Genomic DNA, 24,395 nt, shown 5'->3' with positions numbered 1-24,395 from the left:
TACAGCTCGTGTTTTATTTAGCCCCTACTTTCAGTCCACTTGCTAACACACGATTTTTACTGTTTATTCAATAAATTCTCTTATCCTTGACAGCACTCACTAAAAGTCAATTTATAGTATCTATTAGTATCAAAACATTTAGTGTAACCTTATTCTATAGTTTTTATAGTGAAAGTATAGTCGAGGAAAATAGACCAGATAGTATATTGTTTAAAAACTAAGTTTTCCAATTGACTGCCAGTACCAATTGAGAGCATAGAACAGTAAACACCTACAGCTAGATGATATCTTAGGAATCACTTGGTTCAAAGATGAAATAAAATGATGCCATAAAAAGCACTGTCACACTTTCATGTATCTAAAGGAAATATCTTCTTAAAAATATAATTTATCATATATTATTTTGAGCTTTACAAAAATGAAATCACACTGTATATGATGTAAAAACTTCAAGTCATAAGAACTATACAAGAATTCTGAAATTTGAACTAGTGTAATTGAAGTTGTTTTTCCTTGGGACAGATTTTTAAATCACTATTTAAAATACTATTTGGGAATTCCCTGGTAGTCCAGTGGTTAGGGCTCCACGCTTCCACTACAGGGGGCACGGGTTCTATTCCTGGTCAGGGAACTAGATCCCACAAGCCACACAGTGCAGCCAAAAAACCGAACAAAAAACCAACTATTATCTGTATAGCCCTTTAATGTTTATAATAAAGTATTCACACACGCTTTATTTTGATTCTTAAAGCAGTCTTCAGAGAGTGATAACGTGATGGCACATTTGAGGAGGATTGGTGTCAGGCTGGCCGCATGCTTTACCCAGAGCCGCTAAGCCAGTCAGCGATTTAACCCCAAACTCAGGCCCTGTGACAGCAGAGATGAACACTTGGTTCTTTATGTCCCTGCCCTACAGCTCACAGAGGGCCAGGGTCTTTATCGTCAGCTCATTCAACCTCTATCTTAAACTGCTCTCCTTTGGCTCTGCTTTCTGAGAAGGGCATCTCTTGAGAGTGAAGGCAGAGATGCAGTGGGTGAGGTTAGATCAGATGAGAAGTTTTGAAAAGCTCATGGCTGAGGTTTGCTGGGCAGTGTTGAGGTGTCTTTGGAGGCCAGGGTGGAAGGGAGCCCGTCTCCATATGGAACCAGTGGAGGGGCTGGAGAGGTGCAGACATGAAGAGTCAGATTCACCTAGGAGTTGGCATGTTTCCTGAGAGTTTGGCAAAAAAGGAAGATGGAGTTTGGAGAACTGAGAAGAGTGTATTTGAATTGATAGGCCATGAAATTCCATCTAAACCAGACAGGGAGAAATTTGAAGTAAAGAAATGGCTATTGCCAATGGATTTAACATTACAGCACTATGGTTTTACTCCAGATTTCAAATCCACAGTATTTGTATTTATGGACACCTTAGTTTAGCCACGGTAAGTGGTGACTCTTAGAGCTTTTATTTGCTGTAGGTTTTTAAATGCATGTAATGTCATTTTTATTGGTTTTTCCCAACCCCTAATTCTCCATAAGACCTTGATCTCGTTGGTCATGATTTTGCCAACCAGTGTACTTTTTAGAAATTTAACTCCAACATTAGGTAGGTCCAAAATTTGCTATGTATTGATGTCATTTTAAATATTGTTAGAACTTTGAATAGTTGAATAAGTTTTAAATGAAACTATACAGCGAAATACTAAAGGATTGTGAGATCAGTGGGTTTTTCAGAAGATAAAACTCCTCTATATTTTATTCCTATTTGAATGGGAAAAAAAGAAGCAAGGAGATTGAGTAGGTGAATAATTAAGGCAATTAAAACTGAAGGAGGTGTCACTTTTGTACTCAGTGAATACCATCAAGGCAAATCTTCTGTTTTACAGCTGACTGGTAGTAAGACACAGCAGGGACACCCTCAGTAAAAAGGTTGAGCTACTATATAAGTTATCAAATGCATTTCATTTTGAAGGCAAATCTTTTGTAGTGAAAGAGTTCTGGAAACCAGCTAAAGATAGGTAAGGTAGATGCAAATTATATTGTAAAATGAAAGTCGTATGTCAATGACCTGAGTTGTAGTCTTCACCACATTTTAAAAATTTTAGTGTCTATATTTTTAAAGTAAATACATGTTTTACATGTGTTTTAATACACAGTAAAAAACATACATTAAGTATAAGGTAATTTTTATGTCCACCAAAAACCCATACACGAATGTTCGTAGGAGCATTCTTTATAATAGCCAAAAAGTGGAAACAACCCAAATATCCCTCAACTGATGAGTAGATAAAATGTGGTATATCCATCTGATGAAACATAATTTGGCAATAAAAGGGAACGAAGTGCTGATACAGACTACAGCATGGATGAACCCTGACCTCATGTTATATGATTCCATTTATAGAACATGTTCACAGTAGACAGACCCATGGGGACAGAAAGCGTATTTGGTTGCTGAAGGCTGGAGGACGGAAGGATGGGGAGTGACTGCTATGGGTACATAGTTTTGGGGGATGATGAAAAAGTTCGTAGGTAGTAGTGATGTTGCACAACTGTGAAAAAACAAAACCACTAAATTGTCTACTTCAAAAGGTGAATTTTATGGTATATAAACCATATCTCAACAAAGCTGTACTTTAAAAAGTTCAAAAAAAAGAATATTTACCCCCTTCCCTAGTTCCTCAGTCCTTCCCATTCCAGTCCTCAGAGTTCCAACTTTATTGTATAGGCTTTCAAGCATTTTTACGCACACAAAACATATCTAGATATGTATATTACAAGTAGAATCATACTGCATATTCTGCTCTCTCTCTGTTAATGAAAACCTAGATGTTTACTCACCTACTTTTTTAAATATGTAATTTCCTTAACCTAAATTGATATCCACACATACTAAAAACCAAAACATGCTTTGGATCATCAAGTTATCAAAGAGCATCCATGATACATATTTTTTAAAGGCTAAGAACTACTTTACAAGGTCTAGACAAGAACTTTCAGCCTGTTATTTCAACATAGGAGAATACCCTTGCTTTGCTTTCACCTAACTCTAAGAAGATCTATCAGAAAGAGATTTGGCATCCGAAATGGGGCCTTGAGAGAGAGAGAAGGATGTCCTGTCATTGAGGAACCAGCCAACTCTATGGTGTGGGCCCTCGGCGGCCCTGGTGGAAGCGTGGTCCCAAGGATGCTGTTCACCCCACCTGGGATCAATGGTTAAGGGGTGCTAACTGGAACAAAAGAGAAGCTGCAAAAATACTTGTTTATTCCCCTTCCTCCCCATTTTGATGATCTTATTTTTATTCAAGTCTCCCAATCTCAGTTTATGGCAGGAAAGTACAGCACCAAAATGTAAGGCCACTAAGAGGGAAACTACAATATTAGATGCTTTGGTAGGAATATTAAGGAATATTGGGGATAAATGTGGAACTGAGACCTGAGCCAAGGGTGGCTTTAACAGGGTTTCCTGGCAGATTGGACGTAGGATGTGAGGAAATGAGAAGGACCAGAGAGATGTCTATGAGGTCCTTGGCCTGAGTAACTTGAAGAATGGATTTGTCATTTTCCAAGATGGGAAGAAGTGTAGGAGGAACAGGTTTAGGGAGCAGGGCATGAAGACTTTGATTTGGGACATCTAATGTTTGAGATCCCTGTTAGATAGACACCCAAGGGGAGATATGGAGTTGATTCTGGATGTAGGGCTGGATATACAGATGTGGGTGTCATCACTACGTAGACCGTATTTAAAGGGATTATAATGGATGAGATCAACCAGTTAGTGAGTGTTAAGAGACAAGAAAGAGATCTGAGGACCAAGCCCCGAGGCTCTGCAACATTTAGAGATTCGGAAATTGAGGAGAAACCAGCAAAAGATCCTGAGAAGGGCTGGTGTGGAATTGAGTGGCCCTACAGTGAGGTGCTTAGACCCTTCAGTGATCCAAGACGTTGTTCTCTGCTCTTAGGTGTGTTTTCTCCTGCATCATCCCTGGAACAGCTCACTTCCTCACACTCTGGTCTTATGGCTTTCACCTTCTACCCTGGTTCGCGCCCTTCCCTTTGCTCCCACATACCCAAGGAATACATCACACTATGATTAGAAAGAGGTACTCTTCAGGCTAATGATTTTCAATACCTTCCTTCTCCATTCAGGGAGCATCACTGCAGTCTCTTTAGTCAGTGCATTTCTTTCCCACTTTACTTCTGTTCGTTCAGAGATGTTCCTTCCTTGGAATATCAATGTGCTTATAATTACAACTCTGACTTTGTCATGACCCTTTCTTGCGCCTACCAGACGCATAGCCAGTCTCCATTTATTCGTTCACCTCCAGGTCCTACTGCTAACAGTGTGATTTTTCACTGTAGCTTCCACTTGAAATTCATTAGAGATTTTCTTTAACATCTTTATTGGAGTATAATTGCTTTACAATGGTGTGTTAGTTTCTGCTTTATAACAAAGTGAATCAGCTATATGTATACATATATCCCCATATCTCGTCCCTCTTGTGTCTCCCTCCCTCCCATCCTCCCTATCCCACCCCTCTAGGTGGACACAAAGCACCGAGCTGATCTCCCTGTGCTATGTGACTGATTCCCATTAGCTATATGTTTTACATTTGGTAGTGTATATAAGTCCATGCCACTCTCTCACTTCGTCCCAGCTTACCCTTCCCCCTCCCTGTGTCCTCAAGTCCATTCTCTATGTCTGCGTCTTTATTCCTATCCTGCCCCTATGTTGTTCAGAACCTTTTTTTTTAGATTCCATATATGTGTGTTAGCATATGTCATTTGTTTTTCTCTTTCTGACTTCCTTCACTCTGTCTGACAGTCCATTAGAGATGCTTTTGATTGATTTTGTTCTACCCTGATGGGGCAGAGTTGTTTGTTCCAGATCACGTCCTGTGCAGCTGGGCCATTCTCAGGTTAACTGCTCATCCCCGATTCAATTAGCTGCAGCCAGGCACCTGCAGCGTGAACAGAGCCTGACCTGCATAGGGTGTTTAATATGTGATTATGTCATTAGACACAGAAAAGAAAAAGCACTTGTAAATGCAGTCTTTACCCCTATTTACATCTGTAGGATTGGGCTTTGGGGGTAAAATAGCAAAAATCACAGACCTTCTGTCCCGAAAACCTACAGAAACAAATAAAACAATTAATTATCAGCCTGGAAAACATTATACCAGCAGAGAAACCACACAAAGAAAAGGCCACAATTTCATACCATTATCTTTGAATAGCAGCTAGTAGGAAAGATGGAGGGAGGAAGAGAGAGAGAGAGAATCAGAGGGAGAGGATGAACACTCTAGGCTCATGCCTGAAGCCTGTTTTCCGGAAGTTGAGAAGAAATTACATTGGAAAAGCAAATCGTAAAATATGTTCTCATCTCCCTCAATTTGAGAGCCTCAGGCCGTGGGGATGTTCAGAGCCCTGGAAAAGACATCAAGAATCTCCCACAGGTGTAGATGTGATTGATACACCCCATTTTACCAGAGGCAACATAAACTTGTAGGTTGCACCATTTTTATTTTCCCAGCTGGGAAGAAGGCTTGAGAGTGAAAGCAAAATGATCATAATTTCTGAAAACTAGGAATCTCCCATAATAAACAAAAATTCAGCATAGCGAAAGGATGAAGAGAAAAGAAGAAAACAGAAACCAGGAGGGAACAGGAGCCCCAAGGAAAGCGTGATGGGAGAGACGCAGCTGTCCTCTCCTGGTACCCAGAGGACCAAGACCAACAGAATCAACCCGTCTTTGCCCTCACCTGGAGTCAACGGAGGGCTAGTGATGCTGGAAGGAAGCCGGTGAATTAGAGGAAGTGAACACCTGTGACTGATGGGCTGGCAGCACTAAAGATTTCCAGAATCTACCCACAGTGGGGAAATATCTGGAGCCCGATATTTCAAGCATAGCTGCCCATGGCCTCAGCTAATACTTGTCTCCCTGCAAACCCCTCTCCTCATACTGAGACAGCAAAACATAGAGAAGAAAATCTAGCTGACAAATTGAAACAGGACTCTGATAATGGGCATGAGATTCTGGGATCACTTTCTGACACTATATTAGAGGGAATAAAAGATCTAGATGAGAAAGTTAAAAATGAAGGCTTTGCATTTGCAGCAACATGGATGGACCTAGAGATTATCATACTAAGCAAAGTAAATAAGCGAAAAACAAATACCATATATCATTTATATGTGGAATCTAAGGCAGACATAGAGAACAGATGTGTGGACACAGTGGGGGAAAGGGAGGGTGGGATGAATTGGGAGATTAGGCTTGACAGAAATACACTACCATGTGTAAAATAGATAGCTAGTGGAAACCTGCTGTATAGCGCAGGGAGCTCAGCCTGGTGGTCTGTGATGGCCTAGTTGGGTGGGATGGTGGCGGAGGGGAGGGAGGTCCAAGAGGGAGGGGATGTGTGTACGGGTATGGCTGATTCACTTTGCTGGGCGGCAGAAACTAACACAACATTGTAAAGCAATTATACACCAATTAAAGATTAATTAATTAATTAATTAATTAAAATACAACACAAATGAATATAATCTATGAAACAAAAACAGACTCACAAATATAGAGAACAAACTTGTGGTTGCCAAGAGGGAGAAGGGTAAGGGAGGATTGGATTGGGAGTTCAGGATTAGCAGATGTAAACTATTATATATAGAATGGATAAACAACAAGGTCCTACTGTATAGCACAGGAAACTATATTCACATGCAGCAGAAATTAAACGCAACATTGTAAATCAACCATACTTCAATAAATTTTTTTAAAAAAAAAGACTTTGACAATTGTGGAGCAGGTCTAGAAGGTAATTAGTCCAAATTGAAACAGCAGTAAGAGGACTCCAAGGAAAATGTCTGAGAGTAAGAATCAGATGGTTTCTGGGTAATTGAATGCTCCAAGAAGAACATGTGTAGGAGAGGAAAAGTGGAATTTATTCTAAACAATAAGTAAAATGTGTGATAATCTGGAAGCTATTTAAGGTAGAAGGAGGAAAGCATATATTTCTTTTCCCAAGGAAACGGAAAAAAACAATCAGAAACTCTCAACCAAAACAAAACTAAACTAAAAATTTTGTAAGAACACTGTGATTCAAATAAAGTAAATTAAACTGGGCCAGATTCTGAGAAATAAGGGGAAAGTAAGAAAACGGCCTCCACTTAACCTTGAACATTTACCTTCTAGTACCAAACATATCATAATACTGAGGCCTGAAGGAGGAAGTATTATCCTAGAACATTACCAGGATAACAGTATTACATAGCAATATTTTCATAGTCAACATATCAACTATCAATCTATTGATTATCAATGTACTGACAAGCATGGAAGACCCAATCATGACTAAAAAACAAAATGTAAATATTGTTGAACAGAAGTCACTGTCTAAGGTAGATAAATCAAGAAATACTGAATGGGGATGTGGGTAGCACCACCAGAAGTAAAAACAAAAGTGGTTAAAGGCAGTGGCTTCTGGGAAGTGGGACTGAGATACTGAAGCATATGGCCATTGCTTATTATCTGTTAAGAAACCCAACATCAGGCTTCTTTACTATGTAACTTTTTTTTTTTTTTTTGCGGTACACGGGCCTCTCACTGCTGTGGCCTCTCCCATTGTGGAGCACAGGCTCCGGACGTGCAGGCTCAGCGGCCATGGCTCATGGGCTCAGCCGCTCCACAGCATGTGGGATCTTCCCGGACCGGGGCACAAACCCGTGTCCCCTGCATCGGCAGGCGGACTCTCAACCACTGCGCCACCAGGGAAGCCCTATGTAACATTTTTAATCATATGGTATCACCTTGATTAAATTTTTGAAAAGTAATATTAAGAATGAGCTTAACAAGAAATGGACAGAAACTATATAAACTGAAATCGTTGTCCAGAATCTTGAGTAAAGACTTGATAAATGGATAAATGGAAAGATATGCCTTTCTTTGAGACTGGAAGATAATATCAATTTTTCTTAGATTCGTGTGATTCCAGTGAATAAAACAAGAGGATATTTGGGGGCAATTAACATATAAAAGTAAAAGAATTCTGAAAACAAAAGCTTAGGAGGAGGGGCTAGTAACTCTACCACTTATTAAAATGTACAAAGATTAGGCAGTTTGGAGATGAAATAAATTAGATGGAAAAGAACAGAAAGTTTAGAAATAGAATTGAAAGTATATGAGTATTCAATGTATGATGCCAGGGATTTTTCAAATTAGTGAAGAAAAGACAGATTTTTAAAATTATATTGTGCTTAATCAACTGATCACCTATTGAAAAGAAAAATAAGATTGATTTCTGTCTTATTTCTTATACCAAAATAAATTCCATATTTAAACTGATTTAAACAGTGATTTCTGGTTCAAATGTTAAGCATAATAAAATAAGGAAACTTATGGGTACATTTATGTCTAATCTTGCAGTGAGAGAAGTCTTTTTAAGCAAAATATAAACACCTTAAATAAAAGGAATGGCAAATTAAACCACATAGAAATTTAAAATGTATTTTTGTAAAAAAATACTGTTAAAAGATAGGGAAAAATATATGGCAAATATAAGATTAATTTTCTTAATTTATAAAGAGCTGGTTGAAATCAATATGGGGAAAGTAAAGGTCAACGGGATAGGAAATGGCATAACACATGAACAGGGAGCTTGGAGAAAAGAAACAACTTCTCCATGCCTTTGTTCATGACCCCCTTCTCCACCATTTAAATTCTACACGTCTTCCTCATGAAAGTCAGTTGCTATCATTTTCTACAAACTATCTTGACTCGCCCAGGAGGAATATATCTGTCCTTCCAACTTGCTTCTTATAGCTTTGCCATATTTCTCTTAATGCGCCATATTTTTCGTTCTTCCATTTCTTAGAGTTGGCCATGCTCATCTTTTTCTTCCACTCCTATTATAAATTTCTTAAGAAGCCATGTCTTCCTCATCTCAGTCCCCAACACATCAGGTCTTCAGGAACCACTGATAATCCATGTCCAAATAAATAATGTAAACAGGTTCTTCAAGGAATGCAGATCCTGAAGACAATATAAATCAGTAAGTGTATTTGATTCACATCTCAAACAGACTGTCACTGGGATTTAAATTTCCAGATAAAATCTCAACAAAACTGATAAAGTACCCCTCGTGCAGGACACAACTTATTTTTCAGCCTGTAATAGAAGAAGTATTTCATGGCCCTACCTTTCACTGGTTTATTCATGTAAGTGACTATAAACACCAATCACGTTGTAACAGAAAGCTTTGCTCTCAAATATAATTCACAGCATCTCATAGTATGTATGCACTTTCAGGGGGCTGAGCTGGGCAGAAGTGAGACTTTTTTTCTTTTGAAACTCTGCAAAGAGTAGAGGATAACCCGATGTTCTTGGTCACATTGCTTATCTCACAGCAACAGGTTATAAACCCCTAGCTTCCTGTTCCCGAGCATTTACTGGATGCATAATAGCTGAGTATTCGTGAAAGCTAATGCCGTAGATGAAAACACATTAAGTTGGTTTCTGCCCAAGGCAGCGGAAAGGTACCCCTGAATTTTTGGCCTCTAGGTACCAAGAATAAATCTGTTGGACTTAATCACAAGCTTTCCTGTCACTTTTGGGGAAAGAAATCCATGTCCAGAAAAATTCCTTTTTTTTTCAAAACAGGATGTTTTTCAAAACATCCTGATAGGTGTTTTGACTCTTCCCCCTTTTACTGTAGAGTCTCTTGGATGTCCACACACTTTCACGCCGGTGACAGCTCTGTTGAAGAAGATCTGATATTTTTATGTGAATCATCTTTGGAACTTGTGTTGCTTGCATTCAGATATAATAAATATTCAATAGAAAAAAAACACAGGGAAAAAATAATTGCCCTCAATGATAGGTTCTGGCATACTTATGAGGTTAAACGATGTGTTGAAATCTCTGAAGCATTTTTAGGATGAGTTAAAGCTAGTGTTCTCTTTGGCACCCTGTCGAGGAAAGTATTATACTGTCCTTGTTGATGCCGTGTTCAAGTATCAGTAACAACATACTTCATACTTTCATTAATGAAACACTTTGTAGGATGATGATATTATAGAAAAATTAACTCAAGGAGAGGTTAAGTGTTTCACACATGGACAAAGGGTAAGAGAAAAAACTAATCTCCTAACTCAAGATTCATTTATCAATGCATTGTTCCTTTGTTCAAACAGGCCTATTATGTGCTGAGCATTGAACGTCGCACTTGTAAAAAAAAAGTTAATTTACTTATCCCTAGTAAAGAAAACTGCTAAGAGAGCTTACTGCGCAATGAGGCCTGGGAAGTAGTAGATTCCAGACTTCACTGAACACAGGAAGCAATACTTGGAAAAGTACTTGCTTTGGAATCATAATGCCTGGTGCTACTTCTGTTAGTGCCACAAATTAATAGAGTGACTTTGGGATAATCATCCATCTTTAAGCCTCTTTTTCCTTATCTTCAAAAAGAATGAGTCAGGGTAGGTTATCTTTAGGGTCCATTTTGCCTCTAAGATACTATCAGTGTAACAGAGCTTTTATCTTGGGCTCAGTCCATCTTTGTATTAGCCTGGACCTTATTTCTTGGAATCCCAATACCTGAGAATTCAATTTATGTTTTCCATTTTACTAAAGTCTGTAAAGATTTTTTTAGAGTCACTAGATTCCAATTGTCAACTTTCCCCAACATCATCATAGGTTCTCATTAAGAAACATTTATTGACCACTGATGTGTACAAGATACATGAGTCAATGATGGATATATATATTTAATGAGAAAAACATGTAGGAATGAAACTAACCAAAGATCTTTGCAGAGAGAGAATGAGTCTTTTAGCTAGGCTGGCTTTTGTTGGAATGCTCTAGTTTTAATTATTTTATTTTATTTTTGATCTTGGGGTTTCTTCCATGGTCTTGACTCTGTCTTGAAAATTTTTTTTTAAAATCATGAAAAATGTGATCATCTTTATTAAGTTGCTTAGCATGGCTATATCATTTAGAAAAATTTCTTTTTTAAAGAGTCTCATGTTTTTAATATAACTGAAATAATTTGATAGATGGATACTATAAAAGTAAAATTAATGTTATTATTCTCATTTGCCTTTAGACAACTGTAATTCACTATAAAAATAAGTTGTGCTTAACAGCAAAAAAAAAAAATACAGCAATCCGTTGGAAATGTTAAATAGTTAGCTTGCTAAAAGGGAAAAACAAGAAAGGCAATAAGCAAAGGTTCCTGAATTTTGTTCTGATTTGATCAGCAGTATTTACCACCAACAAAGCTAATTTTAATTCAGAGTAATTATTTTAGCTTTCCACATTGAATAGCTAGATATCAGGCTTTTAGAATCTTTGTTCTTAGCCCTTTCCTATCTGTTGAATGAAGGCCTGTTTTTTCCCTGCTGAATCAATAATATTGAAATCAAAGTCCTCAACACCATATACTAATTCTAAGTTGCATGGAAGCCCAAGGCTAGTGTTTAATACTTCCATTCTTTTCCTCTGTAGGCATTTATGTCCATGTTCCAGATCCTTACCCAGGAAGGATGGGTTGACGTCATGGACCAAACGCTAAATGCTGTGGGACACATGTGGGCACCAGTGGTCGCCATCTATTTCATTCTGTATCACCTCTTCGCCACTCTGGTGAGTTTAGCATTTCTTTTCAATTATGTCTTACAATTCATAATGGGATGAACATCAACAGATTTTTGGCCTATTGTCAATTTCAGAATCAGAACCAAAGAACCAAGGTAGAGTAGTCCCATTGGATGAGGTCCCTTCCATTCTAAATGTATATGAGCCAAAGAACTACTTGAGGAACTAGATTTCAGATCTAAGTAAGAAGTTGTCTCCATCAAGGTCAAGTGGTTTACATGAGGGAAAACAAGATAAAACAAAATGGAAATCCCACATCCATGTACTGACTTATCCATCTCTAAGCATTCACACCCTCAGTGATCTAAGGATCAAACCAGAACTACATTATTATTTTTTTTTATCATAGAGAGACACTCTCTTCACTTTCACTGCATCCTCTTCACAGATGTAATGAAACTGAAAACAGAAGCTGGAGACCTCAGGGTGCAGTCAGTTAATTAGAAACTAGCTCAGTGTTACTACACTTTGTATGACTAAAAGAAACACATGGGGAAAAATAAAACACATGGCTGCAAATATTGTAAAAAGCGTGATAAAAACCGAATACCAAAATCCAGGAAAAATTTTCCTCTGTCACACAGACTTTCCTCTTCGATGTATTTCTATTAAAAAGAAAGGAAAAAGTTATGAAATATGGCCTATGACATACTAAGGGATGTAATCCTTAGGTCTTTCTAATGACAGATGTACATCTCCGTATAATAAATTTGTACATATTTAAGAACCAAATTTAATCTCTAATATTATGCTAAGAGTTCCAAGGTAAGGACCCAGAATGTTACCCTTCATCAGGAACACAGGAAATAAAAACAACTGCTACTCTTTATTGGGTGGCAAAATTCTTTACAATTTTATTCCTAATATCTGGAACAACAAAGTTAGGTCACATTCCCACATTACAGATGATGAAACTGAGGAGTTAATTTGCCCAGTGTCACAAAGAGTGTAAATGTTAGAGCCAGAACTTTCCCAAGTCTGCCTGGTCTCAAAGCCTGGGGTCTTGCAACTATTTGTTGCTGCTTCCCTAGATTCTGAAGCTTGTCATTGTCACTGAAAATGTCTGCAGCAAATCAAACCTCTGCCCAAGTCACTAAGATAAATTACATACAGCCTCTAAGGTCCCTTCCAAATCTAAATGTCTATGAATCAAATAAATGCTGGAGAAACTACATGCATTAAACTAGAGGTCGCATTTGCTATAGGCAGAGACCTTCAAAACGATAACACGTCCATCAAAAGGTGTATGAGGATACATTGTTATGTGGCGGAAGGTCCTGGGCTCAAATAGTAGAATCACGTAGAAATAGTTTTGGCATTTTTTACATGGGGTGACTTTTAAAATATTCACAAAAGGAAAGAACACTGAGCAGTGGGAATGGAGGTCTGGCTTCTAAAGACGAATCTGGCTGCACTGGTGTTGGCAGGCACTTGGCCCTAAGGTCTTTGCATCCTCCCTGACAGGACCTCTAATCTGTGTCATTCATTTATTCATTCATTCATTCATGAACTCAACTAATGTTTATTAAGCACATACTATGTGTTTAAGTTGGAGACTATTGATCATGGGTTAAATGCAGGATAGATGGTTGAAATCATCTACGTATGGGAATAATCTGTCTGATTGTTGTTCTGTTAAAACAATATAATCTTCTGCTCTCCTCACTGCAGATTTTTCACACTTAAAGATTTGATTCTTAAGTCAGAGACTAACACAATATGTAAGCAGGAAGAAAAATGATCTAGCCTAGTAAATTATTTAGCAAAGTAATTTTTTTTCAAGTGGATTTCTACAGGGATCACTAATATAATGAAATAAAGTATTAAATCTGGTAATAGACTTCTTGGGCATTCTAAATTTTCCTTATTGGGCCAAAAACATGGCATTGATTTTGGAACACTGAAGCACTTGCAAGGACTGCTGAGATTCACTTGAGCCTTTAGGAATCTACAGAGCACAGCTTGAAAACCCATATCTAATTACACACCTTCATTCTACTGATTTAAGTGTCTGCCCGAAACACTCATTGTACAGTAATTTTTTTCATTGTGGTTTTCAAAAAGTAGTTCTAAAACTGACAATTGAAATCGTTCTTTTGATCATAATTTTTTCAAATCTGTAAAGCAATTGAGAATTGAAAAGTCTACATGTCAATGAGGGCAGTCTGGTAAATATGGTGGAGTACAAGACTACAGACTTGAAGTCCAAAAACCTGGATTCAGGATCTCTCTCTGCTGGTCACTAGATGTGACTTTGGGAGAATCAGACAACTTCTCTGATCTCTGTGTTGTGTTATATCTGAAAGTGAGAATAATAAGGCCCAACACACCTAGTTTCCAAGGTTGCCATGTACATATGAGGTGAACTTGTATTTTTGAGGATGTTTTAGCCATGGTGTAAGAGGATGGTCGTAACTCTCACCAACACTGAGTTCCTTCAAGTTTAAATAAGATAGTATGAGCATTTCAAGCTATATATTAATAAATGCTAAAATGTTATTGTTATTTCAGATGTTTTTAATTTATAGAAGTAAAGTATTATTGATCAGTTTAAAGTATCATTTATGTCCAAGTCCGTCTCTCTTTTCATCTTTCCCCACGCCCCTTCTCCCAGACAATGACTATGATGAATTGGATACGAATCTGTCTTCCAGTTTTTAAATCATATTTTACTAAATTTAGCATACTATCAACTCTGAAAAGACTCATATTTTGTGTAACATTAACAAAAAAAACAACAGTTAAACTATACATAGATTGTAAGGTGCATCCCAATTTCAGATTGTTAAAGTGTGAAGATAAATGTGCACCTTAAAAATCAATGGATTACAGTAGTTTCCCACACATATATGTATCCATTAAAAATATAGAATGTTTTTAATTTAAGGTTATCATCTACAGACATTTTATACCCTTAGCTTTTAAGATCAGTATTATTTTTCAGCTTGAGAGTACTGCTCCAGTGCACTGATGGTCATCCTTGGGGGAGATGGGAGATGCCTGGTGTGCACACTTCTCTTGCTGTTATGACCCTACTCCATGCTGAGGCCAACTTACCTTTCATCATGTGTTTCCCTCCTTACAAATCATTAGGAGTAGCAATTTTCAGAGTAAATAGTATCAAACTCTACATGTGTTCTCAGTTGAGTTTTTGACCAAGTATTGTTTTTGAAATCTTTTCATCTTACTACACATAGAGCTAATTCAGTCATCAGTATATAGAGTCATATAGTAGTCCATGGGCTGAATATGCCATGTTTGCTTCTCAGTTCCCTTCCTGGTAGATATTTAGGTTGTTTTCCAATGTTTTGCTCTTATACTGTTGCAACTAATATGTTCGTACTTTGTGTCCAGTTGTGTGAGTTTCTTTGGGGTATATGCCAGAAAGTATCAATAGAATCCAGGGTCCTGGATGCTGCCCAAATGGCTCCATTGCACAGGTCTGCAAACCCACACACCAAACCTGGTCCACAGGCTTTACTTCTACAGCTTGTGAGCTAAGAATGGTTTGTGCATTTTATTTTTCTTAATTTATTTTTATTTATTTTTGGCTGTGTTGGGTCTTCATTGCAGTGGCTTCTCGTTGCAGAGCACAGGCTCTAGGCACGGGGGCTTCAGTAACTGCAGAGCGCGGGCTCAGCAGTTGTGGCACATGGGCTCAGTTGCTCCGCGGCATGTGGGATCTTCCCAGACCAGGGCTCGAACCCGTGTCCCCTGCAGTGGCAGGCAGATTCTTAACCGCTGCGCCACCAGGGAAGCCCAGTTTGTGCATTTTAAATGGTTGTGTAGGTCCATACACAATATCCTCAGTGTTGCCTCTTGGCCCTCAAAGCCTAACATATTTGCTATCTGGAACTTTAATTTGCAGACCCCCGTTCTACAGGCAAACTGCACTAATTTACAGTCCCACATGCAGTGGTTGAGAATTCCTGTGTTCTTACATTCTCATGTATACTGGATATTGTTAGACTTTTAAGATTTTGACAGTCTTGTGAGTTGAATGGTGATATCTCTTTGCCTTAACTTGCGTTTTGGGGGTTTCCATGGTTATTAATAAGGGAGCACCTCTTAGTATGCTTATTGGCTGTCTTCTTTGTGACTCACCCAATCGTGTGCTTTCTCTCTTTTCCTAAAAGCTAGTTTGTCTTTCTTAAATTCGTTGTTGTAGTGCTACATAGATTCTGGATATTATCCATTAACTACTATATATGTCGCAAATATCCTCTCTCAGGTAATATTTTATTATTCCAATTTGTCTGTGATGGCTTTTGACATTATATTTTGATGTGGCCAGAACTATCAGTTTTTCACTTATGGTCAACATTTAATTTGGACTCATGTTTAAGAAATTCTTTCCCACCCTGAAGTAATAAAAATATTCTCCCCTATCTTCTTATAATTATTTTAAATTTTTGCCTTTCATCTTTAGATCTTTAACCCGTCTCAACTTACTGTTTATATATAGTATAAGTTGGATGAGATGCATTACTTAAACAAAACAAATCAATTTTTCTCATCCAGATTTATGTGACATTTTTAAAACTTTGAGATGTGTAGTTGGTTTCATCTACAAAGCAAAGAGGTCAATTCAGATTTCCTAATTTATAAATAATTTTTTTAAATGAGAAGTAATTAATTCAGTGAAAGAAAACACTATAACTAAATTTTCAAAACTGCAAGTGTTACTTCTGTACTACCCAAAAAGTCTAGGGACTGAAGTCACTTCCCCAGGTCACTGGAGATTTTGCTTAAACATTATCGACAATTGCTTTATTATCCTGTATGTCCTCAGACTGTCAGTCACTATCATGAACTCTATCAAGTTAGCCTAATTCGATTCAGCACAGTTTTACTGAGTCTCAACTACTCTGTATAAGTACTAACCTATGTATAAGGCCATAGTGGGAAAGGGCTTAATCTCTGTCCTCTCTGAGCCTAAACTAGTACAGAAGTTGGACTGGTAAACACAAACACACAGATAAAAGCTGTGATTCAAGACCTAATGATACAAGTGATAAGAGGCACGAGGGCATGCTGTTGCTTGCAGTGTGATCGATGCACATGATAAACATTTGCTTCCCAATCATTCCAGGTCAACCTGATCTGAAATTCTTAAAATATTGGCAGGAAAACAGCTGGAGATGGTTTGTGGACCAACATACAAATGTGTGTGAAGGTGATAAGCCTGTGTTACATATGCATCGCATAACCTTCAAAACTGAACATTTAGAAGTTAAAATCTCTATTCCATAAGTCTGTCTTTAGGCTTGGATTTAGCTTTAAAAGAGCATTTTTGTTAAATGTATGAGTTTTTAATTTTTTTGTAAAATACTACAAAAGATTTTAACCCAAATTGGAAAAAATTTTTAAAAGTCCACTTAAATATACAAGCTCTGATTTGATTTTTACCCACGCAGGCCGGTGGTGCCACACAGCCTGGGGAGCTCCTGATTTAGTCTTCTCAGGGACAAACAGGCATGTGCCAAGCAGAAAAAACAAGAAATGCTCGGCTGCAGTTTGTTCTGGAATAAGAAACAGCAGGCCATTCCATCGCCCCCTGGGGCCACCAGTTTGTCAGCCCACAGTGAAAATCAGGCTTAAGTGTATAGCAAATGCATATTTATAGCCATTATCTACTGTTCCTGTAAAATGTCTCTCTCATTCGCCAGGTGTATATTCTGTATTTCTGTCCTGACTGATTGCAGTTTTGCCAAATGCTTATGAAATCTATCTTTTCCCCCACTTTTGCCAATGATTTGGGGATAAGAACGATAAAGACAAGCAGTTGAAAGACTCTTTTTTTTCTTTCAGTGTTTTCCCCTTTATTATTGTTTCAAAGGAAAGCCCTGTGATGGGAATACTGAGAGAAAATGTAATTAAGCATTCATTGTGTATAGTCTTTTTGTTACCTTTGAAGTGCTTACATTAACACAGCAATCTCTTGATTTTGCTTCTGTAGCAGCAGCTTTCAGAAAATAGTCGTATTTTGCTGACAAAAATGGGCATTCCAGAATGTAAATTAAGTAACTTGATTTTATAGAATTCATTTAAAAGTGCATCAGTGGTGAGCATTTCCCATTTTACATTGCTCTGATTACACTTGACTTTTTGTTGACCTATATGAAAAATGAAATTGTTTCTAACTACAGCCTGCAAGACAGCTTAGGAGAGTGTGATTATAAATGGTAAAAAGGAAAAGAAAACCACAAGATGATGAGGTATTGACCAGATTCCTGCTGTGCTTCTACTGTATCCTTGAAAATAATGTTAAAAATAGAAATTATTAATAAAGTTCACAGTAGAGAAAGAAATAAGATTAAAGGTGACATTTCAGTTAAAGGGCTATCTTTAAGCTATATAAAAAGGAAAAGAAAATAATAAGAGGAAACTTTAGAAGAGAAATGGAAATGAAAAAGGAAAGGTGGATAGGGTGGGTGCAGGACTATATGCAGAGTTGGAAAGAATGCACAACAGGATTGGAAGCTACAGAGATAGAAATTCTCAATCAAGAAGACCCATTCTAAGATGGTAAAGCCACCCTCTTGAGAAAATACACCATAACTTTCAGCAGCCTGAATCATGCTAACCTAGCCTCTCCCTTCAGTAGACAGAATGAGAACCCTTGTGTGTTGCACAGAGGGGTTGTGTCACAACAAAATTGGAGGAAATAATGATGCTGGGGAACACACTGCTTCAGTCATTTATTGAATTTCATTGAAATGCATTATGGTTAAATGGAAGAAAACCAAGTTAATTATCTGTGGTTAAAGATATCAAACTTAAACATAGCAAATACGTTAGCTCAGGTGAACCTGGCTTTTTCAGGAGTGAGAGGAGAAGTTAGAGGAGAAGAGAGGTCGTGAGGAATCACAATGGCTGAACGCCTCCTACCACATGCGGCGGGAGCCATATTGAACCTGGAGACATTGGTTTTGAAACCCACTAAGCTGGAAGGTCAGCACCCCACCAAGCAGTAGCTACCCCATTCATAAAAATTCTAGGAAGGAGACTTGCCAGGCTTGCAGAGATCTGATTTTCCACACCAAATGCATTGTCAATGCCAAAAATATCTTGAGAATGGGTGTTGTAATCTGAGAAAAATAAAGAATTAGATACCTGGACTATCTTAATAGCTATTCTCGACTTTTACATTGAAATCAGTGATTCATGATGTATCAATATTGATCACAAAATAAGGAAGTGGATGTATTACATCCATTGTATATTGCATGATAGAGCAAATACGTGTGTTGCATATTAATATAATGCAGTGTTATAGATCTGTTAAAAGTGGCAAGTAGCCAGTGCATGAAAATATAAATATGAATTTCTTGTTTTAAAGCATTGCGCATACTAAATACCGCTGTGTTGAGAGTATATGTGTGCTTTATTTAACAAAGCTCAAGAGGAAATGAAAGGATATATCATTAGCCATTTTTCCCCTGAAATTACATCTTTACGAAAAAATAGTGATTTAGAATTCCATGCCCCATTATAAATTTAAATATTATATAAATTATGAAAGATAAACAATGCACACAACGGGTTGACTGTGTAATTTAGAACCAGCAAAGCATAAAGGTAAAAGGGTTTCATGCAAATGATGAAGCTCTTGTGATTCAATGTGACAAATCCCTGTAAAAATCCTTTTGTTATATCAGTAGCATTTAATATAAAACTGTGAACCTCATTTAATGGCTATGAAAAGCCTTTTGGCGCAGTACGGATGGTACTGGTAGTAGGCAGACATTGGCTGAAAATAAGACTCAGACGTCAACGTAATGGGTTCAGGTTAACGAGCATTACCTCAGCTTTCTATAAAAACAGAACAAACAACAGCAACAACAAAAAGCAACACTGAGAGGATTGAGGAATAGTTCTTGCTTTCAGAATTAGGATCTGTCCCCCACTCCCATTAATATGGGGGATGGGGGGAGAAATGGCTGACACCCAAGTCAGCCTGCGAGCTCAAGTCCAAGTCCGCACAGCACTGGTTTGTAGGAAAATAATGTCTCATTGACAGTGTAAATTAAATATGATGGAAACCAAGCTGCCACCCTCCCTTCACTTCTGTTTCTTTGTCACGGTGGTTATTGCCAACTTATTAGAGTCTGAGAAAAAAACTACAAAGTAATTCTCACCTCCTGGCAATCAGCTGCAGACCTAGCCTCCCCGGCATCTTCTATTTCCACTCCAGAGAAACATCAAAGCCAGACCCCAAGTGCCAGGTCCTCACTTTAGCACAGGGCCCTACTCGTCAGGAACACGGTGACAAGGATCCATAAACGTCCGTGTCCACACACAGTTTCAAGGAAACTCGAACTCCACACACATTTTTAAATACGGTTTCTGTTTTTGCCATCACGTCTTCATGTTAACTAAGCAGGAAAGGCTGAACATTCAGATAGTGAATGAACCTAGGTTTAATGAAGTTTAAAGCAAACTTTAAACTTTCCCATATATTGTGCTTAAATTTGTTACCAAAACCCTCCCCAAGAGCTTGTCTCAACGCTGTTAGCGAGGGGCTTTCTACCTGCAAAGCCCCTTCAGCAAAGCCAAAGTGTTTCCTTTTTGAGTCTTGCCTTCTCTCTACCATGAAAATCAAACTCTTATCTCCATGAAAAAGAGAATGTGCAGCTAGAATCCCCCATCTATTTCTCTGTCCTTCTGCCCTGAGGGTAGCTTTTTCCTCTTTCCTCCAAAAAGGAGGTATAAAATGTACTGTTTTTTAAATTAAGGTAACAAAACATTACATATTTAATAACTTTTGTCAAACTGCACTTAACAGGATCCCGTTACTATTTCAATGAGCCAGCTTAAAATAACTGCATTACCTGCATAAAAAACCAGAACATCTGAAAGGAAAATTTTACCAGAGAAGAAAAGAACGCCATCATTCTGTGATTATTGCAACCTCCCTCTCACACCTCCCGACCTCCCTTGGTGGCATTTGGGCAAACTGCCAGCCCCCAGGCCTACCTCTCAGGCTCCCCCAGCCTCCTTCCAGGCATCCATGCTCTGGCCATACTCACCTGCTCACCAGGTCCCTAGTTAGCCCCATACTCCCAAGGCCCTGTCTTCCCTCATGCCACCTGGAAAGACTTTCTCACAATTCCCTTCCTGCCAGAAACCTCCTTCTCCTTGGTATCTTGCTATCCTGGTAGCACCTGGCTGGACTCATGACCAGCCCCTCATGATCTTAGATGAGCAGCGTTCAGAAGAGGCACCCAGACACATCGGCCCAGCTCAGCTCTGAGAAGTCGGAGTGCTCAGGTGGCACAGGACCGAACCTGGGATACCCTGGTTGAGTTTAGTTTCTGGTTGTCAGTCTTCACACACGTGTGCCCCCGCTCCAAGCCCCTGCTCCCATGTTCCTTCACATCCCTGCTTTCTGAGGGGAAATAAGAACGTTTTCTGGGGATGAAGCATGAGGGAGGCAGAAGGGCCCAGAGAGAGACAGGGAGGCGGTGCATTTCGACAATGGTGGCACGTCACACCATCGTTGGTGTGTTGACAACCAAGACCTGCAACCACTTCTTGTCTGAACTTGATGGGGAGAGAGCCTTGCTAGGGGCCGACACAGACAAGGGGCAGCCCGCAGAGAGCTGTGTAGCTGCCTGAGAGGTCTAGGTAGAGAGAGTCTGAAAGATTCCCGCCCCCCCAGCAAGAACCAGTCTTCTTTAGCCTCCACCTGGAATGGCAGAACTTCCAAACTTCCTTGAGAGTTGAAAGCCACTGAGTAGGATGAACACTACTGCTAGAACAAGGGCCCAAGTTAGAGACCAGGTAGAGAGTAGAGGAGATTGAATGGTGCTCCACAAAAGTATATCCATGTCCTAACTCCCAGGCTTGTGAATGTGACCTTATTTGGGAAGATGGTCATTTCAGATGCAATTAAATTAAGGATCTTGAGATGAGATTAATCTGGATTATCCAGTTAAGTCTCAAGTCCAATAACAAGTGTCCTTATAAGAGAAGGGTGAGGACAAGATGCAGGGAGTATGAGGAAAAGACAGAGACAGAGATTGTGGAGTGAGGCTGCTGCAAGCCAGGCAATGCCTGGGGCCACGAGATGCTGGAAGAGGCAAGAAAGGATCCTCCCCTAGAGCCTCTGGAGGGAGTGTGATCCTGCCGACAGCTCGAGTTTGGACTTCTGGCCTCCAAAACTGTCATAGAATGCCCCTCTGTTGTTTTAAGTCACAAAGCTAGTGCAATTTGTTGCAGCAGCCCTAGGAAACTAAAACAAGGGGTATCACTGAGAACCAGAGATCTTAGCAGGAGCTGCAGGAACTGAGGTGGTGACCAATTCAGCAGAGAGAAAGCCCAGCGTCCCCTAAATAAGCGCCATCACTGCCCCTGATGGGGGACAGAGGACCAGTCACATGGCCACAGTGGACCAGAGGCCAATGACCATCACATCTTTGACTTTAAACCAGACCTACAAAGAAAAGGAGCATTTATTCAAATGTAACTTAAGTTTTAAAGGACAAAATTGGATTCATGTAGCAAGATTCGGTTTTCAGCCATCAACACAAATGGAGGGCTTATGGACTACATTCAACTGATATGTAAAAATATGAAGAAAACTGTTTTAGTGTCGCATATCTAAGTTTACGTCTGTGTATTTTCATATAGGCTATACCACACCCCAGGGTTCTTGCGGGAGGATTAAATGAAAAAATACTATAGCTGCAATTTGTCAAGCTATTATTATTATAGCCATTGTATTTTACAAATGAGAGCACTGAAATTCACAGTGGGCTAGTGGTTGCCACGCGGCTGGTGACTGTCAGAGCCTATTTGCCGGCCAAGGTCTCCAACCCCATTGCTCTTTTGCACCAGGCTGCCAACCCACGTCTGCTTAATTCGATTGTGAACTTCGTAGCGGTGAGCACAGTATCGCATTTATGTTCCTGACCAGGCAGTATCTGACACAGCGACAGAGTCCAATTTAATCGAATAGCATAACCTTGCTGTGGTTAAGTAGCCTGCCATCTGTCTGGTGTTGGGAAAATAATTAAAAATAAAATCTCCTGACAATCCAGAAAACCTCCACCAAGGTAGACAAGAAAGAAAACAGTTTTATTATCGAATAGCACTAAACCAGACTGTGATGGGCATCACGGACAGCCCAGCAAAGTGATCGCAGAGACAGAAAGCCGTGTCACCCTTTGATACACATCCCCACAACACATCCATTCTCTCAGGATGAAAACAAGTGGTCCTTAGGCAAGAAGACTCGACGGCATCATTAGTTAAATACAGTTCCCCCTAAATTCACCTGGTAACTGAGACGGCCCTCTGTGATAGCTAATTGCCTTTACCCGAAGGAAAATAAAACTTTTCATATCTCCATGATAAATAGGTAGTTTTGCAACATGGGTCCAGGTGGCTAAGTTATAGTCCCAACTTCCCATGGAGAAGGGGAGACAGGGCACTCTTCCTGGGTTGTAAAATGATGAGACTTATTTAGCTTTTAAAAAGATCTGTATACATCTCAAAGGGACAGAATTTATAAGCATACGTTTTCAAGGAAATGCACTAAGCAAAGGGAGGGGAACTGTGGCTTTCCCTTTTTTAATCAGGGAAATTATTTTTTTCTTTTTAGATTTGTGTTGGCCCTTTCCCTGGGGAGATAGGAAAGGCTGTTAGGTTAGGACACAGAGCCAGGGCTGCTTCCAGTGCCCAGGAGAGACAGAAGTGGTGTGAGACAGCTCAGATTCACAGCGGAGCCCTTCAGGTGGCCACTCTGAGTCTGGGAGAGGAAGCAGGAGAAGGGAGTACTGAGAGTACTTTTGATGATAACGTCAAGGTCAACCTCAAGGTCACAGGACAAGGGCTAGACTTGGAGTGAACTATGAAATGTCCTGTATAGAATAATGTCTGGTTTAGAGTAAGCCTGAATATATCTGTGCCCAGATGTGCACAGTATGGTGGACGTGGTGACATCAGTAAAAAATCTGTGGTCTAATAGAGAATAGACATGTGGTTGCCAAGGGGGAGGAGGTATGCAGGAGGGATGGATTGGGAGTTTGGGGTCAGCAGATGCAGACTATTATATACAGAATTCATAAACAACAAGGTCCTTCTGTTGTTCCTATAATACATGGAACTATATTCAATATCCTGTAATAAACCATAATGGGAAAGTATATAAAAAAGTATATATATATATATATATATATGTGTGTGTGTGTGTGTATTACTTTGCTGTACAGCAGAAATTAACACAACACTGTAAATCAACTATGCTTCAATTTAAAAAGAATTAAACAAAAGAAAAAAAATCTATGTTCTAGACCATTCTGTATCCTCTTTAAGTTCTGGCAGGATCCCAAAGGCTGTGGCTATTCACAGGAAGAGTGCTGGCAATTGTCCTGAGCCAAACGTTGTCAAAACTCCATAGTAGTTGAGGCTTTTTTTTCCCCTTGTTATATGCTCATTAAACTTGGAAAACAGCTAGCCGTTAACTTCTGTATAATAATCTCTCTGGTGCTTAAGAGTCATGACTAAATTGCCTCGATTTTCTTACCTTTGTGCTTAACAGTCTAATAGTAACAAATGGGAATAATTTGCCAAGAGGGAAATTAAAAGGAAGAATATATATTAAGAATGAAAAAGATTATCAAATGAATGTGGTACTTTAGAGAATTCAAAGTTGAAAAGGGACTAGAAATTAAAATATTTTTAAAATTCTACTTTTTCGTTTTCTTTCTTTTACCGTATTTACCCATTCCAAATGAAGTATATGCCTTTTTTT

General features: G+C 39.0%; 1 protein-coding gene across 2 annotated transcripts in view; it reads left to right on the top strand.

Moving 5' to 3' along the window:
* Positions 1 to 24,395, top strand: part of NALCN (sodium leak channel, non-selective) — a 280,091-nt gene that overhangs the window by 148,124 nt on the left and 107,572 nt on the right. For both annotated transcript variants that reach the window (XM_059995484.1, XM_059995483.1), the window contains one exon: positions 11,486 to 11,623. In XM_059995484.1, the coding sequence (XP_059851467.1) occupies positions 11,486 to 11,623 (138 nt within the window). The remainder of the gene's footprint in view (positions 1 to 11,485; positions 11,624 to 24,395) is intronic.

This window comes from Delphinus delphis, chromosome 18 (genome assembly GCF_949987515.2).
Source record: "Delphinus delphis chromosome 18, mDelDel1.2, whole genome shotgun sequence".
Classification (NCBI taxonomy): domain Eukaryota; kingdom Metazoa; phylum Chordata; class Mammalia; order Artiodactyla; family Delphinidae; genus Delphinus; species Delphinus delphis.
Note: the sequence above shows the minus strand (reverse complement) of the source record. Positions and strands in the feature narration are given on the sequence as shown.